Source organism: Bicyclus anynana, chromosome 1 (assembly GCF_947172395.1).
Source record: "Bicyclus anynana chromosome 1, ilBicAnyn1.1, whole genome shotgun sequence".
Taxonomy (NCBI): domain Eukaryota; kingdom Metazoa; phylum Arthropoda; class Insecta; order Lepidoptera; family Nymphalidae; genus Bicyclus; species Bicyclus anynana.
Genome location: NC_069083.1, coordinates 10,732,382 through 10,748,468, shown reverse-complemented (window position 1 = coordinate 10,748,468; position 16,087 = coordinate 10,732,382). Strand labels below are relative to the sequence as shown.

The window sequence follows — 16,087 nt, the reverse complement described above, 5'->3', positions numbered from 1 at the left end:
GCCGAAACTAAAATTGTGAATGCATCCGCATGACATAACATACGCTGCGGAAATGCATATGGTGGTATCAAATATCCAAGTGTACAATGCACCACTCAGGGAAATAACATAGTGACACTGCAGCTCGTTATAAAGGCTTTAATGTGATAACATATTCGATACCGGTTGTACTTTCAAGGGAAGTTACGCACGCGACTAAGTGCAGGAATGACATGCCGTTTACGTAAAAAAAAATCGTCAAATGCAAAGGCGGACATATTGGAAAGGATCTCGTACTTTCCGTGTATTTATCCTATAATTAATTAAGTATCCAGTAAATACTTTTTAAGTATACGTAAATAGTAGACGCTCGCGACTTCGTCCGCCCATAGACCTCTGTAATCCGGCCCTGTCGCTGAATCCGATCTTAGAGGATATCTACTATATATCAACTATAAAATACCTTCTTCCCTGCCTATAATCTTTGTACGTTTTGCAGTTTTCAATATTTCGTGACCTTTCGCTTTTATTAAGTATAAAAGTGAAAGGTCACGAAATATCTTGTATTTAGATAGAATATAAGAAAAAGCTTTCGTATTAGGTACCAACTACTAACATATGGGCTATTTCGTTTAATTAAAGGTATAATGTTATTATGTTTGTAAGATTTATCTGAATAAATATAGAACCATCCTTCAACTAAATTAATAATCCCTGAACATAGAAGTATGTGTCTTCACACAAAAGTATCAACGTAAAAATGTGCCGTACGTTTTATAACTTTTAATTAAGCGCAAGTAAAACGCTTAAGCAGATCGTAGCAATTAATGAAGGAATAACAATTAAGCTCACAAACTTTCTCCTGTGTTAAGTACGCAAGGTGCAGGTAGGTACGATTACGGGTACCTATTCTACTCTACATTATGCAATGCACTCGCCTGTCTGCGCCCGCTAAAATAATTGGACCTTGGGGTGCTCGACATTGTAGATAGCTGCAGTCTACGAATATTATAAACTTGTTAATTCATGTAATTTAATTATGAAATGGGACCGTTATTAGGAGGATCGAAAAAGACTTTTCCTGTTTCAAATTCAAATTATAAAATTCAAAATTCATTTATTCCAATTTGGCTTAATTTACAAGCACTTTTGTAGTTTTTTCAAGAGCTATAAATAACTATGTTTTTTCAAGAGCTTACAGTGCTTGTTTACACGACATACCAAAACTCAAACGAGCTTTTCCAAAATGTTTTCCTGTCTGTCTTTCTGTTTTCTGGCTATTCTGCTATCTGGCTATTTTGCTATCTGACTTTCTGTTTATCTTTGGAATGGCTGAACCGATTTTAATGGGAGTTTCATAGAAAGATAAAGGAGATTATTGAGCAACATATGGGCTACTTGTTATTCAAGGTTCCCGCGGGAATTGTGAAAAAATGTTGACGACGTCGTTGTTTTGTGGACGAATTCGAGGGCATCCGCTATAGTTTGTGATACAAATATTAATGTAATCTCAGTCTATTATGTCATGCACAAGAAAATAATAGCTTTACCTACCTACCCACATATTTTAAATGGTATCCTCGTGATTCATACACAGCTGGATATTGGCCCTTATCACAGTTATTTCAACAATCCAGATCAAAAGTTTACATTACTATATCCGGTTTTGTTCGAATATTTTACCTCTTGACTATAGATACAATACATGAGGCAGAATATTCAACGCTCAACTGTTTTCAAAGCTAACTATTCTTTAATTTTTCCGAAATATTTTACTCCGGCTCGAAATACATCGGCTATTGTCTCGAAAGGAGACAAAACCTACGGCTACCTTATTTTGAGAGCAAATAATTACCCTGGCTGTCTAAATCAGTATTGTTGCCACCGTTCTACTTGGGTATGCTTTACAGCTTTAGAATTATTGTATTTCTTTAATGCATTACCATCATCATTTACTTTACCTATAAGCTAACTTAAGTATTATAGTGCTTTTTTCATTGTGAAAAATTCCATATTATTGTTATTACCATCATCATTATCAGCCAATGGACTTATACTGCTGATCATAGACTTATACTGCTGAACATGCCTCTTTTAGGGACCTACAAGCAACAAGGCTTTTGAGTCTCGTGCATGCAACCCTTAGCGGCCAGCGGCACACCAGCCCCCATGCAACCCTCTTGATATCCTCATTCCACCTAGTTATAATAATAATAATAATAATAATTTATTTATTCATCAGAAAGCAGGTTTACAAAGATTACTTAAATATAATAAGACCCTGATACTTTCTACCATAATAATTTGGTGTATGAAAAATTTAAATAGACTATGTATAATCCTAATTTAAAAGCAAACAGATAAAAAAGAAAACATATGTAATAGCTTATACAATTTAACCAGTTTAGTTGTGGGTCGACCAGTACTACGCTTTCCGGTGCGAGGATGGTGGTTGCTATTCCAGTACTTTGAGACTATTAATTAAAAAACACAATGAAATAAAATGATTAAATTATGAAATGCAGAGCGATAATTAATTAAGTACCTACCAAGTAGGTACATACCATTGACGCCTACATATTGTAAGCTGGCAATTATTCTAAAACACGCAAATGACGTTTGTAAAATGAGAGTAGTCTAACCGGTAGGAATATTGTTAAGTTTAATTAATTTTGTACCTACTGATATTACGTGGGATTTCAGACAGGAATTGTCGGTTTGAAGTCATTTTACGAAATACCGATGTAACAAACCTGTTAGGCAGTATTTGATAACGATTTTAAAGCCGGTCTAGTAGAGGTCCAGTTGAGCTAAAGTACATACTCGTACCTACCTACAATAAGAGCAGTGTTTTGAATAATTGATTTATTTTGCTATTCTTCACAAAAACTGATGAATCCAATTTACTACGTCATCCATATCCAAAAGAAATCCCACAAAATGTTGTAGAGACAACATTTTCCACAGGATGTTCCGGTTCCGAATTGAAACGTAGAGGACTTTCTGTCGAGTCTGGGTGACGTTGTTACTACATCCGACTTGGATTCGTCGGTTAACATCATATCATCTGATTGATGTCCACTGCAAAACATAGGCCTTTTGTAGGGACTCCAAACATCACGATGCTGAGCTGCCTGAATCCAGCCTATCCCTGCAACTCGTTTGATGTCGTCAGTCCACCTGGTGGGGGGTTGACCAACACTGCGCGGGGTCAACATTCCAGCACCTTGGGACCCCAACGTCTACCGTGCCCCGCTCATCGCCACTTCAGCTTACCGACTTTGTTAATTCATCGGTCAGAATAGCAAAATTCCATATTCAAATATTCACTATTTATAATGAAAGTAAATAAAGTTCCACAATGTATTAGTCCACCGTGTATTTAATAGAACAGGGTTTAATAAATTTATAAATATAATAATAGTAAATGGGAAATTGAAGAAAATGAAACTAAGCCGTCAGAAGATATTACATCCATGCATCCATACTATGTATCTATCCAGACAAATAATTATGCATATTCGTGAAGTTATACCTACGAGGTACGTTGGTATCTCCAGCGGAATATTCTCCACGCAATTTCCAGATTTCCCTAAGGTGGTTTTTATTGCTTGTTTATTTCACCCCTGATTATGCAAAAAATTCCACCTTATCGAACTCTCGTAGGAATAGGCACTGTTTTAAGATAAATCCTTGAGTTTGTCAAATATAATACTAATTCAAATTGTAAATATTGTTATGTTTATTAAAACTTAAAAGCAGATTTTAATGTTTACCTTAGATATAGAGTTAAGCGATGTTGTGTGCGATGTTAATTATTAACAGCTCCATAGTAAAATTGAGTGTCCATTTTTAATTAGGACTAGATTTCAGAATCATCGAATCTCATTTAGGATGACTAGAATAAAATTCAGTTCACCTTCTTTGTGTAAAAAAAAAAAAAACAATTTCTATAGTGCCGCGCCTCCAGAATTCCTCCAACGTACTAATACAATTTCTCTGCGAGCAGCGTTCGGCGTTTCTCGAGCACTTCAAGTCACAGGACACATACAAATGTAGTTATTTTGTCTCGGGAATCGATTCCATTTTGTTTCGATGTCGAGTTTTAGTATACGATTTGAACATTATTACAACAAGAAAGCGGTTTATCGGAAAAGTAATTCTGTTTACAAACGTGGGGTATCCATTTCTGTGTCTTCGTATCGGAGTATTGTTTAGATATCTTAAACGTACACCGCTACCTTCTACCAAGTACCTGTGCATGGTATGTGTGTTCTGTGATCAAGTTAAAAATATAGTGTTTTTAGTACTATATTGATTTTAGATTTGTATTTTAACTATTACATATTTGGAAGTATTCAACTGTCGTTTTAATAGTGGCAATTAATATCTGTGATGAGAATAAAGGTATTTAGGTAAAATAACCACACGGCTTTTTTTCTGGGTTACAAAAAGTTACAATGTACCAAAGTATAAAAATGCGGGATACGGGGAAGCTGTGAATATCTGGGATATGATCTAGACATGATGATATTCTTTTCCCCCTTGATATTATGGAGCCAAGCTTCTTCAAAATACCTATATTATCATAAAATGTTATTGCTCCTTAGAAAATGCAATATTGCGTCTCTCATTTTACTCTAAAGGGATATGGTAAAAAATATTATAATTTACTTCCCCTTTAAATCCCTTTAAAATCCCTTTAAATCTCTTTGTTTTGTTGATGTTGGTATATAAATAAATGTGGAAATAATATAAATATTTAAAATATAATTTCAAAATTGTATTGTAGAATTTGGCTGAAAAAATTGTTAATAGGTAGGTACATGATTATATAATTTTTTAGATGATGAAAGTACTGTAATATGCGATTACATAAGTTATTGATTAGGTACGTCATCCATATCCAATAGAAATCCCACTAAATATTGTATAGACAGGGGATGTTCCGGTTTCGAATTGAAACGATGAAAGTTGATTTGTTTGTTCTGTATGAATAATGTATGTCTATAATTCAAGGTAATTAAGCTTAATTTTTACAAAAAAGAACGCCCTCTAAAAATATAATATTGGGTAGATGTTGCCATGTTTGATTCAAAGTAAAAAATAGCTTAACATTCATGCTACGGATAAGTTTTGGAAGATCGTATGTCTGTATTAAGTCCACAGACGGGCGGTGGATAGTGTAACATTTGACATATGGCCGCAATCAAGTTCCCAGTCGCCTGGTCCTGCATAGCTGATGAGTCGCCCAGCATCACGTATGGCACGTATTTAATATTCAGCTTGTGCGTTTCTCGACCAAAACGTTGTAAAAGATTTGCACCTCGTCTACTGTGAGCGCATTTCCACACTTGTCGAATCGGCACCCCATGTTTATATCCACACTGAAATTAACGATTTTTTTTTAATTTTTTGTTGTCAAGTTAACCCTTGACTGTGACACTTAACATCAATTGACAATGCGAATATTGCATCGTCGCTTATTGTTAAGTGATGATGCAGTCTAAGATGGAAGCGGACGTACACGGAAGAGGTACAAGTTTCATCATCATCATCATCATCATTAAAACCCCATATTTGGCTCACTTTTAAGTACGTGTCTCTCATTCTGAGAGGAGTAAGGCTTCAGTCCACCACACTGGCCAAATGCGGATTGGCAGACTTCACACACGTAGAGAATTAAGAAAACTCTCATGTATGCAGGTTTCCTCACGATGTTTGAGACACGTGATATTTATTTTCTTAAAATGAACACAACTGGAAAGTTGAAGGTGCATGTTACAGACCGGATTCGAACCTACGCCCTCCGAATTGAAGGCAGAGGTCATATCCACTGGGCTATCACGTATCTCAAGTAAGGTCTAGGTACAAGTTTTTTCTACTCTTACGTCTGACTGCTTCTACGCGGCACCGCACCGGAACGTTGAATCGCTTAGCGGAAGTTCTTTGCCTGTAAGGTGATAACTAACCACGGCCGACCTGAGCCAATTTAAAAAATAAAAAAAAAAAATTTACCCGTTCTGAGAATCAAACCCAGGACCCCTCTGTTGACAACCACAGCACTACCAAAAATGTCGTCAATGTAATTGATACATTTATAAATAGAAATACTCTACAAAAATTGCAGAGCTTAAAATAAATTGACAGGACAAGTACAGACGAGCTTTTCCACCGAGAACATTGTGAAATGCTTCCTTTTGCGAAAAGTTTTGTGTACAACAGAGTTTACGTCAATGTCTACTGTCCGGATATCGTTCGCAAGAAAATGTCGCTGTATCATAAGAATAGCGACAAGTTTAGAAAATACAGTTTCGTTCCGCCGATAAAGACGCAGAAAGTTGATATAGCAACAATTCTGTATTTTCGTCATACATTATTTATGAGCGATTCATCTCTTGAGTAACTTTCAAATGATTCGCTGTTGGAAGTTACGGAATTAATTAAATTAGATATTTCATGCGGTTCGAAGTTACACGAGGTCATAGGCAAATGTCACAGGCTGTTGAAAAATCTCTGTTGTCATTTTCAAGAATTTAATTTTCAATTGGTAGGTTCTATCTTGATATTATCTACAAGATTCAAACACATCAGATTTTTACTTAGATTTATGTATGAGAAAAATCTGATTCAATATAATTTTAGCTTTGTTTGTCTTAAAACATAAATATTCAGCATGTTTGAAGGACATAGCCTGTATTGAAAATGCGACGAATATTTGCAAAACAACATTATCGACGGAAAATCTGATGACGTTTCGAGTTCTAACGTCAGGAAAGAGACGATAGATAAGCGTATCGGTTTTATTATACAGTACCTACAATATACCTAATCGTAGCTATACTTAATAGTTGACAGATGAAGACGATGGACTATTATATGGAAAACGCCGTCTTTAACTTACTAGGGCAAGCAAAAAATAACTGCAATGCGCTGCGCCTGATGAATAGGCCATAGTTGTGCCACTTGTGCCTGTAATATCATCGGTAATCATACCCTTCAAATCAAAACGCAGAAATTTTGTTTGATGGCAAATATCCCTAGATGAGCTGTGTATCTGTATCCCTTCCTCAAACTTCTGTTTTTAGTTGTCTAGTGTGTATATTAATTGGAATAGCAGAATATTATGTACCCAATTTAAGGCTGTGGTGAAGTCGATACTGGAGTCTTCTCCTTTTCGCGAGTATTTCAACAAACAGGAATTGTAGAATACAGCCCTTGTATTGTTTCTTATAATACCAATAGCACAGGCGTGCAACTTGTTACCGTAACATTCTTCAGGGCCATGTTGACATGAAAATTTGTAGACACCTCGGTAGTGTTTTGTCTGAAATACGTAGTAAATGTTTGTACTTGTTTTACTGTTCTATTTATTTTTTTTATCTTTGGTAATTCATCATCATCATCATCATATCAGTCGATGGACGTCGACTGCAGGACATAGGCCTTTTGTAGGGACTTCCAAACATCACGATACTGAGCCACCTGCATCCAGCGAATCCCTGCGACTCGCTTGATGTCGGCCGTCCACCTGCTGGGGGGGTCGGCTATTCGAACTATGTGGCCCGCCCATTGCCACTTCAGCTTCGCAACTCGTTGAGCTATGTCGATGACTTTGGTTCTTCTACGGATCTCCTCATTTCTGATTCGATCACGCAGGGATACTCCTAACATTGTTTGTTCCATCGCTCGCTGTGTGACTCTTCTTATGAGGCCCATAGTTAGCGACCAAGTCTCGGAATCATAGGTCATGTCTATGGTAATTACTATTATATTTTATGGCCAATTTTTATTTCTAGATAAGGAAACATTATTGCAAATAAGTCAGGAAAAATGTGATTTAAATTGACACATAAATGTCGTTGAAATGCGTTTTATGGGGCACTTTTATTAGTTATGAATTACTTGAATTTTACCGCTATTTCTCAGAATTTCGATATAATTTAAATTACTTAATGAATGTCTTGATGCAAATGCATACCTCCGCGTTCCCATAAGGGTTCATTATCACTTTGACACGAGTGCCCAAAGCCTCTACAGTGGGTTGTAACTGCCCCGAGAAGAAATCTGCACTTGCTGGGCAAAGAGATTCGTAGAATACTTTTAAAACTACTGTATTCTTTCGGGAAATCTGAAATAATATAAGCAGTCGACACTATTCGTCATTGAAATCACAGTTGCTGTGATGTGATGATGAGTGTGTGATGTAGGTACGCATAAGCTAAAACTAAAGAAAATCTATATAACACAATAAATAATTTGTTATCTTATAATGATGATGACGTTGAAAGAACTTAGCTCCTGACTGATATGCGATAGTGTTATTTTAACATGCTTTATCTATACTTATCTCAAATATAGTAAGTTGTGGATAACTTTTGACCTAAGTCCAATATGGATGAAACTCATATCTTAATCTATACTAAACTTAGTCTACTTGTGACAAATGTAGTTTGTCTACATTAGCATGAATAGACAAAATAAGAACTGTTTATATTTTTATATACCTATTAACTGTACAAGTTGAGTTGTATTATATTTATAGTTATATAGTTATATAGTTATATAGTTATATAGTTATATAGTTATATAGTTATATAGTTATATAGTTATATAGTTATATAGTTATATAGTTATATAGTTATATAGTTATATAGTTATATAGTTATATAGTTATATTTTTTGTACTTTTCTTTCCTTTATGATCTACTTTTCTATTATTCTGATGTTATTTTAGTATATCGTCAAATACTTACACTAAAATTTTCGCTTTCTAGCAATTTTCGCCTGTCTGGTGGGTATCCTAAAAATCACAATTTGGACTTATTAAAATAGAACATAAAAACAAAAATTTCATTTTAGTGTAATCAGGTGCGTTGTAAAACCTCACTTTTTACTGATGCATTTGTATTCAATGCGGAGGAAATAATAATGTAAAATAAACATAAAGAAACAAGTGGAGAGTCAAACATACTCGTACAGTACAATCTGAGACAGTTGATAGGTAACTGTAATATGTATTAATTAAAAAGAGAAATGTTTATATTTTCATATTACGTTGACCTTACAATCGCATAAATGCTTCCTTATAAAAATAACTTTGGGTTCTCGAGGTAAACAAAAATTTTCAATAACCACCGTTTTTGTTGATTAGACCTAGGTATATATTTTTTATTACAAGTTAGCCCTTTACTACAATCTCGCCAGATGATGCAATGTAATATGGAAGCGGGCTAAATTGTTAGGACTAAGTTAAAATCCACACCCTTTTCGGTTTACGAATACGAACGAAGCCTCCCACCAGCCAGGCTTGGACTTATTAAGAAAACCACAATCAGACCTGCCGGGGATCGAACCCAGTACCTCCATCTTGTAAAAAGTGGATAAAGACTAGCTGTGTGTGGTGGCTTCAGATCACAAAATTCTGTATTGGGTCGGAATAAGCTGTACTGAGTTTTTTTAATTCTTCTTATAAGATTGAATTTTTCTTAATTTTCAGTTTATATTCTTTCATTTTATTTTTATCACGAAATTGGGAAGTTGGTGGTATCAGATCCTCGTGCCTCGGAGAGTCGGCAAGAGTCAAACATTATCGCCTTAAGTCAAGGCTTACGAGTATGTCCGTCAACGCCCTTAGGAGCGGCATATTTGGCCCAAGCTCCATGCCCCCTCTCTAACAAAAAGGCCTGTAGTTAAAATAGGCTGACTTAAAATAGACTTATAAAATTATAGATTTTGAAAAACCCCCCAAGGTCATGAAATTATTAATTACTCTCTCGATCTAGTCATTAATGTTCTCTTTCAGTGCGCTTTCATTTGAGTCCCTATTCGGGTACATTTGCAGACATTCGGTTGTTCTTCCCCACTTTCACCGCCCACAACTTTTAAAGGGCTCAACTGATTTTCATCAAACATGTCTAATAACTTCATCTGTTTGGGAGCTATGGTGCCACAGACAGACTGAGAGACAGACGGACACTTATAACACCCTTCTTTATATATAATCAGGGGTATAAAAAGCCCTGAAGTGGTTCGTTTAAAAAGGCTGATAATTATGACCATAATATACATTAAGCGTTTCGTAGTTCTGTGTTCCTAGTCCTTACTGATTTTCCTAACACCTACGGAACCCATGCAGGCGGTCATTACTTTTAAATTAAATCATATATACAAATATTGATACCTTTCGAAGTCATTGCACTCATTTCGTGATAAAGAGTCTAGCTGGTCTTTTCCCCGCAATTGATTGAGTTTTGTTTATTTTATTCCTACCTAGTGTGTTAAAACTGCCAATTTGGTTTAGTTGTTATATTGCGGCTACGGACCATGAGATCTTGGGTTCGATGTCTGGTTATGGTCATGAAATATTTCGTTCCTTTTAAGGAAATCTCAGTAGCAGTCCAAAAGCAGCAAAATAAGAAGTCTTGCCTCGAAGGTTTTTAATATTTGATAGCAATTATTTTAGAGGCAAAAGTTTTTTTTATTCTTCACAAGTTAGCCCTTGAGTACAATCTCACCTGATGGTAAGTGGTTATGCAATCTAAGATGTAAGCGGGCTAACTTGTTAGGAGGAGGATCAAAATCCTCACGCCTATCGGTTTCTACACGACATCGTACCGGAACGCTCGGTTGGCTGTACGTCTCTGTCGGTAGTGTGGTAACTAGCCACGGCCGAAGCCTCCCACCAACCAGACCTAGAACAATTAAGGAAACCTCAATCGGCCCAGCCGGGGATCGAACCCAGAACCTCCGTCTTGTACAACCACTGCGCCACGGAGGCCGTCAGAGTTATTAAGACCTTATAAGTCAGCCCGTCAACCTGCATTAGAACAGCACGATAGGTGATGGCCCAAGAAACACTTACTGTGGTCAAAGCTCTACAAGCGTCTATGACAATGATGATGAATATTGTATTTTTGCTAGATAATAGTGGATATTACCTCTTCCTTCGATTCGGAGGGTGTAGATTCGAATCCGGTCCGGGGCATGCACCTCCAACTTTTCAGTTATGTGCATTTTAAGAAATTGAATATCACTATATAGTGAGGAAACCACCATACCTGCGATTTTTCTAAATTCTCTACGTGTGTGAAGCCTGCCAATCCGTACTGGGCCAGCATGTTGGACTATTGGTCTAATTTTTCTCATTCTGAGAGGAGACTCGTGCTCGATACTAAGTCGAATATGGGTAGTTAACGATGAGCATTACTGACCCAGTAGGTAAGCCCTTGTCCATAAGTACATAACAGGTGCAGGTTAGTTTTATAATTATAAGAACGTTTCGTAAGCAATTACTACTTCACGCGAGTAAAGTAACAGTCAGTGGACAAATTGTCAATTTTTCAAATAATAACAACATTTTGTTATTTAAAGTAGTCTATATTAACTTGACGGAGTATTCTACGCAAGGCGGCGGTGAAACGGCAAACGCTTCGCAAATATCCTTTATAAAATTATTCCCGTCGTTCACTTTGCCATTTATGAGTATGTATGGCACATATGAAAAATTAGCCTTCTGACTTTCCTCTCCATAATATTCCAATAGTTCCGTCCCCCTGTCGCCTTTAGCGCAGTCTTTTATTGGCGTTGAGTCAAAACCGAACGAAGCTGCACACTAAAATAAAACAAATCATTATTTGCTAACATAAAAAAAGATTGCCTCTACCACTACACTTAAGAAGCTAAGTTAACTGCCTCGTCTGTACAGTAATTAGCACACGTGGCATCGAATTCTGGTCTTCTAAGTAAGTAGTAAGTAAGTTTCTTCATGCAAAGCTAAAGTAACAGTAAAAGTAGTAAGTAGTAAAGAAGACTTTATTTTTCAGTGAACTTTTGATTTATGACGTTACTTTGACTGTTACTTGCGATGAAGAAACTGGCCGTAAGTATGAAACAATGAGCTTTTATTTGTTCCAAGAAATTTTCAGTGCTAATTCACAGCCTAAAATTGTAAAATTTGTGGTATTACAGCCCCTAGAATGCATTTACCGTTTTTTCTGGTCATTATTTATTTATTTATATACACGAAATATGCCCAGAGAAACATTACAGTTTCCCAATTCGTTTCTCGAGTAATAAGAAATAATAATTACAACAATAAATCTTAAATTACAAAATGAATATTATAATATCGAATTAGGTACTCGTATCAGTACTATGTAGTTATCGGGAAATTAAAAAACTAAATCGTCAGTTCAGCAGGGTGATTCATTAACTTTAGCGTATGTTAGCCTACACAATATATCTACGAAATTGAGATTCTATGTAACAAATATCATACAATGCCTATTGGCAACCCTTCGTGGATATCATACAGTAGATGACATTTCTTTCTTAATCACAGATACTTTATCCCAAGGTGCTGGAATGGCGACCCCGCACCGGAAAGCGCAGTGTTGGTCGACCCCCCACTAGGTGGACCGATGACATCAAGCGGGTTGCAGGGAGCCGCTGGATGCTGGCGGCTCGAGACTGTTTTGTTTGGAAGTCCATGCAAGAGGCCTATGTCCAGCAGCGGACGTCCATCGGCTGACAATGATGATGAATCACAGATATAAGAAGTAACTAGATGTATAAAGTGTCAATTCTTTGTATTGAACCAGCGTACCCAGGGGCATGGCCTAAATGGCTGTTTAATATTTAGTAAAAAATGAAATATGACATATTTCATTTTTTACTAAATTTCACCTTTACTTTAGAGTTGAATATTATTTATTCCTTTTGTCACAGAACAAAACAAGACTGCTAGTACATGCACGGACACGCTTGCGTTGTTCCGCATACCAGGGTGTACGCGGGACACGCCCCCTTGCTATTTCTATTGCTAAAAGCGTTAGCTTTTAGCGTTGTGTGTTCTGTGTTCCTAATAAAGACTGGTATTAAGAAAATATCTATTTACTCTGTCAGCAGCCGCATCGTCGGAGCCACGGTTCTCTCCGCCCATCATACAGGAATTAAACGTAACTGCTTCGGTGAAATTCTTCAGGTTATCCAACACACACGCGTGTAACTTGTTCCCGTAACATTCTGGTGGTCCGTGTTGACATTCGAATGTGATCACGCCATTTTCTTTTATCGTCTATAGAAACAAATTAATATCTATACAAATAAAAATTTACGCCTGCAGCACCACAAAGAATTTAATCAGAACTTTATACAGATATTGTGATACCTACTAATTTTTCTCTTTTCAGTTCATTAAGCAGTCGGGTTTTTGTTTTTATAATAATATTTTAGATTTTAAAATAAATGTCTATGAAAGTACATATATAAGGTACTTATATATAGGTAAGGTATATATAGGGTATATTATATAGGTAAGGTATTGTAAAAACCAATTTTCAAATACTCTACGCATGTAGTTCCAAAGTGTTCGCAAAGATGAATGAGCTCAAATTGGGTGGGTTTATATGGTTTAGTTTATGAGTTCCTATGTCCACCGCCTGACTTTACCATCCAACCAGCTCTACAATAGTTACCATTATTATGGATTATAATAGAAGATACGCAAATAAAAATACTTAATTCGAATTCATTCGAGCTGACGTCGCGCGGTTTCACCCGCGTGGTTCCCGTTCCCGTAGGAATGCGGGTATGATGTATAACCTAGGTATAGACTTCCTCGATAACTAGGATATCTAACACTGAATTTTTTTTTTAATCGGACCAAACAAAGAAACAAACAAACTCTTCAGCTTTATAATATTAGTATAGATTTACACATAGAAGCAGGGCAAGTTTAGCAAAAGCTTGTAAATATTGTTAAACTGATATGCGCTAATAATCTTGATGTAAGGAGTCTCTGGTTTCTGTTTGGTTACCCATAAATTAAAGGTAAACGAATAGAAGCAAGAGTTGGGCCAAGGCCATCATGGAATGAAATAAACATTTTAAATGAAAAATCAAAGTAAACTATTGTAAACAAAAAAAACTTGAGAGGTGTCAAGTGACATCCGGATGGAACGAAGTTCACTATAGCAATCATAGGTATAGCTATCGCTATAGCTATCATCGCTATAGATATCGTTATCGCTATTTGGTAGGCGGGGCCTTTTGGGGTCGGATGGCCTTTTGAGGACCCTAGAGCTCACCAGCTGTCTTCAGGTCACGGCTTACAACTGTAGTAAAAACATTACCCTCCTTCTTACGCACTCGGGTAAAAAGTGTCGTTACAACTTTTTGATCTCAATTTTTTCCGTCTAGCCCCCCTTCGCAACACGCGATAAGGAACTTGTTCCAATACACAATTCTGTAGAAAATCATGACCCTTAACTTATTTACTTGATCAAGATAAAGATGATTAATTACTGTAAGCAAGAAAATATTTTTTGCTTTTCACAATCCGATGATTTTACTTACTCTTGCATTTCCATACGGATATGTATGGAAGTTTACGTAACCGTTTAACTTCTGGACAGCAACACTAAACTGTTCTTTGTCGAACTTAATACAATCTGGACATAGACTTTCGTAGTAAAGCTTCACTTCCACTTGGTCACTATCGGCATTACTCTAAAAAAAGAAAACCAGTTATAAATAAAATGACAAAAATACCTTATCTGTATAGTTATAATTGTACATAAATAGGTACGTCATCGTGTTAGCACACAAATGAATTCCTGTGTCTCTCATTGTCTTAGATACTTTGTTAATTAACTTTCCACACCAGACTAAGTAAATACTTAAAATACGCATAATGACTTTGGTTTGATAGTTCAGGTGTTTGGTTTTGTAAAGTGAATGAACAAAAAATCATTGTTGCATCTGACTATAATAGAACTTTTGTTACATTGATTCTCTGACTAAAGAGCATTTACATTAGACGTATTTATACCTAAATAAAAGTTAGTAAATTTATATTAATAATACGACAATCATTAACGTAAGTATATAATATCATACACATATATTGAAACACAAATGATAAATTATGATAAATAAAGTAATGTAAAAAGTTAAGTAGGTATCAAAGACTATTCAGTTAATTTTTTTTGTGGTGCCTTAATCAACAGTTAAATTGGTGTAATTGCTTTTTATCTTAAGTCCGATTTCATGGAAATAACGATCGCTCCCCTGAGATGAGCTCTATTTGTTCAAGAGTATGACGCATGGACAAGTAAACAGACCAACATACAAACAATCATTCAATCAAAAAGACAAAAATAGCTTTATGGGGCATCTGTATTTTGTGACATACAAACATACCGCTTGATTTTCCAAAATATACGAGTACATTATACTCGTAATGAACAGGTTTGGCTTCCTTACGGTTTTTTCTTAACACTATCCGACGCCCCGCGATTTCATTCGCGTAGTTCCCGTTCCCGTGAGAATACGGGGATAAGATATAGCCTGTGACACTCACAAATAACGTGGTTTCCTAGTGATAAAATAATTTAAAAAAAAATCTGTTCAGTAGACCAAAGATTATCCCCTACAATACCACAAACAAAATTTACCTTTTTATAATATAGTATAGATATAGATAATAATGTTGTAGGTGTTTGTAACAAATTAAAAAAAATACTGTCAATATCCAAATAAAAACTCACCTGATTGTTTACCAAATATGTATCAGAGTCTAAAAATTGTACTGGCAATATATCGTTCTCCTCTGCATCGTTTGATACTCCATTATCTGCAGACCATAAATAAACAAAGTTAAAAACACGTATTAAATTATTTCACTTATATTCGATACGATATTTACAATTTTGTGATCGAGTGTAAACAATACTTAGACAAATAAAGAGAGCAATTAGTATAGAATGTTTGAGATTCAACATTATCGTACGACCGTTTGTATAAAGTATTGCTCCAGTACTGTCTCAAGTCTCTACTACTCTCATATTATATGCGTCACTGTTAAATGTATCACACTTACGAGTACAGTATATGATAATCTTAATTATATATAATACTCGTAGTTTGTACGTTTGGGTGTTTAGATGTTTGTTACTCAATTACATAAAAACGACTAAACGGATTTGGATAAGGAACGCGATACGGAAAATCTATAACTTGGATTTAGAAGTACTCGACATGAGTTCGTACCTACTTTCTAAATTATTTTTACCTGTAGTGTTACTTCAATATATTCAATACTATA

General features: G+C 35.8%; 2 protein-coding genes across 2 annotated transcripts; both read right to left on the bottom strand.

Moving 5' to 3' along the window:
• Window positions 1-4,765: 4,765 nt before the first annotated feature.
• On the bottom strand, window positions 4,766-9,309 carry LOC112056542 (GILT-like protein 1). Its single transcript, XM_052881435.1, has 5 exons — window positions 8,870-9,309; window positions 8,736-8,782; window positions 7,961-8,110; window positions 7,112-7,306; window positions 4,766-5,366 (listed from the first exon to the last, which is right to left on the bottom strand). The coding sequence occupies exons 1-5, from the start codon at window positions 8,949-8,951 to the stop codon at window positions 5,103-5,105; spliced, it is 738 nt and encodes a 245-aa protein (XP_052737395.1). The 5' UTR covers window positions 8,952-9,309; the 3' UTR covers window positions 4,766-5,102.
• Window positions 9,310-11,337: 2,028 nt separating this feature from the next.
• Window positions 11,338-15,826, bottom strand: LOC112056543 (GILT-like protein 2). Its single transcript, XM_024096982.2, has 5 exons — window positions 15,689-15,826; window positions 15,531-15,616; window positions 14,338-14,490; window positions 12,878-13,057; window positions 11,338-11,593 (listed from the first exon to the last, which is right to left on the bottom strand). The coding sequence occupies exons 1-5, from the start codon at window positions 15,762-15,764 to the stop codon at window positions 11,357-11,359; spliced, it is 732 nt and encodes a 243-aa protein (XP_023952750.1). The 5' UTR covers window positions 15,765-15,826; the 3' UTR covers window positions 11,338-11,356.
• Between the last annotated feature and the right edge of the window lie 261 nt (window positions 15,827-16,087).

Excerpts from the sequence above, each read along its gene's own strand:
- LOC112056543 (XM_024096982.2), bottom strand. The coding sequence starts at position 15,764 with ATGTTGAATCTCAAACATTCTATACTAATTGCTCTCTTTATTTGTCTA. Across the intron at positions 15,617-15,688 it reads TTACACTCGATCACAAAATT|ATAATGGAGTATCAAACGAT; the intron begins GTAAATATCGTA and ends TATGGTCTGCAG. Across the intron at positions 13,058-14,337 it reads ATCCGTATGGAAATGCAAGA|ACGATAAAAGAAAATGGCGT; the intron begins GTAAGTAAAATC and ends TTGTTTCTATAG.
- LOC112056542 (XM_052881435.1), bottom strand. The coding sequence starts at position 8,951 with ATGTTTGACTCTCCACTTGTTTCTTTATGTTTATTTTACATTATTATT. Across the intron at positions 8,111-8,735 it reads TAGAAAGCGAAAATTTTAGT|ATTTCCCGAAAGAATACAGT; the intron begins GTAAGTATTTGA and ends ATATTATTTCAG. Across the intron at positions 7,307-7,960 it reads ACCCTTATGGGAACGCGGAG|ACAAAACACTACCGAGGTGT; the intron begins GTATGCATTTGC and ends TACGTATTTCAG.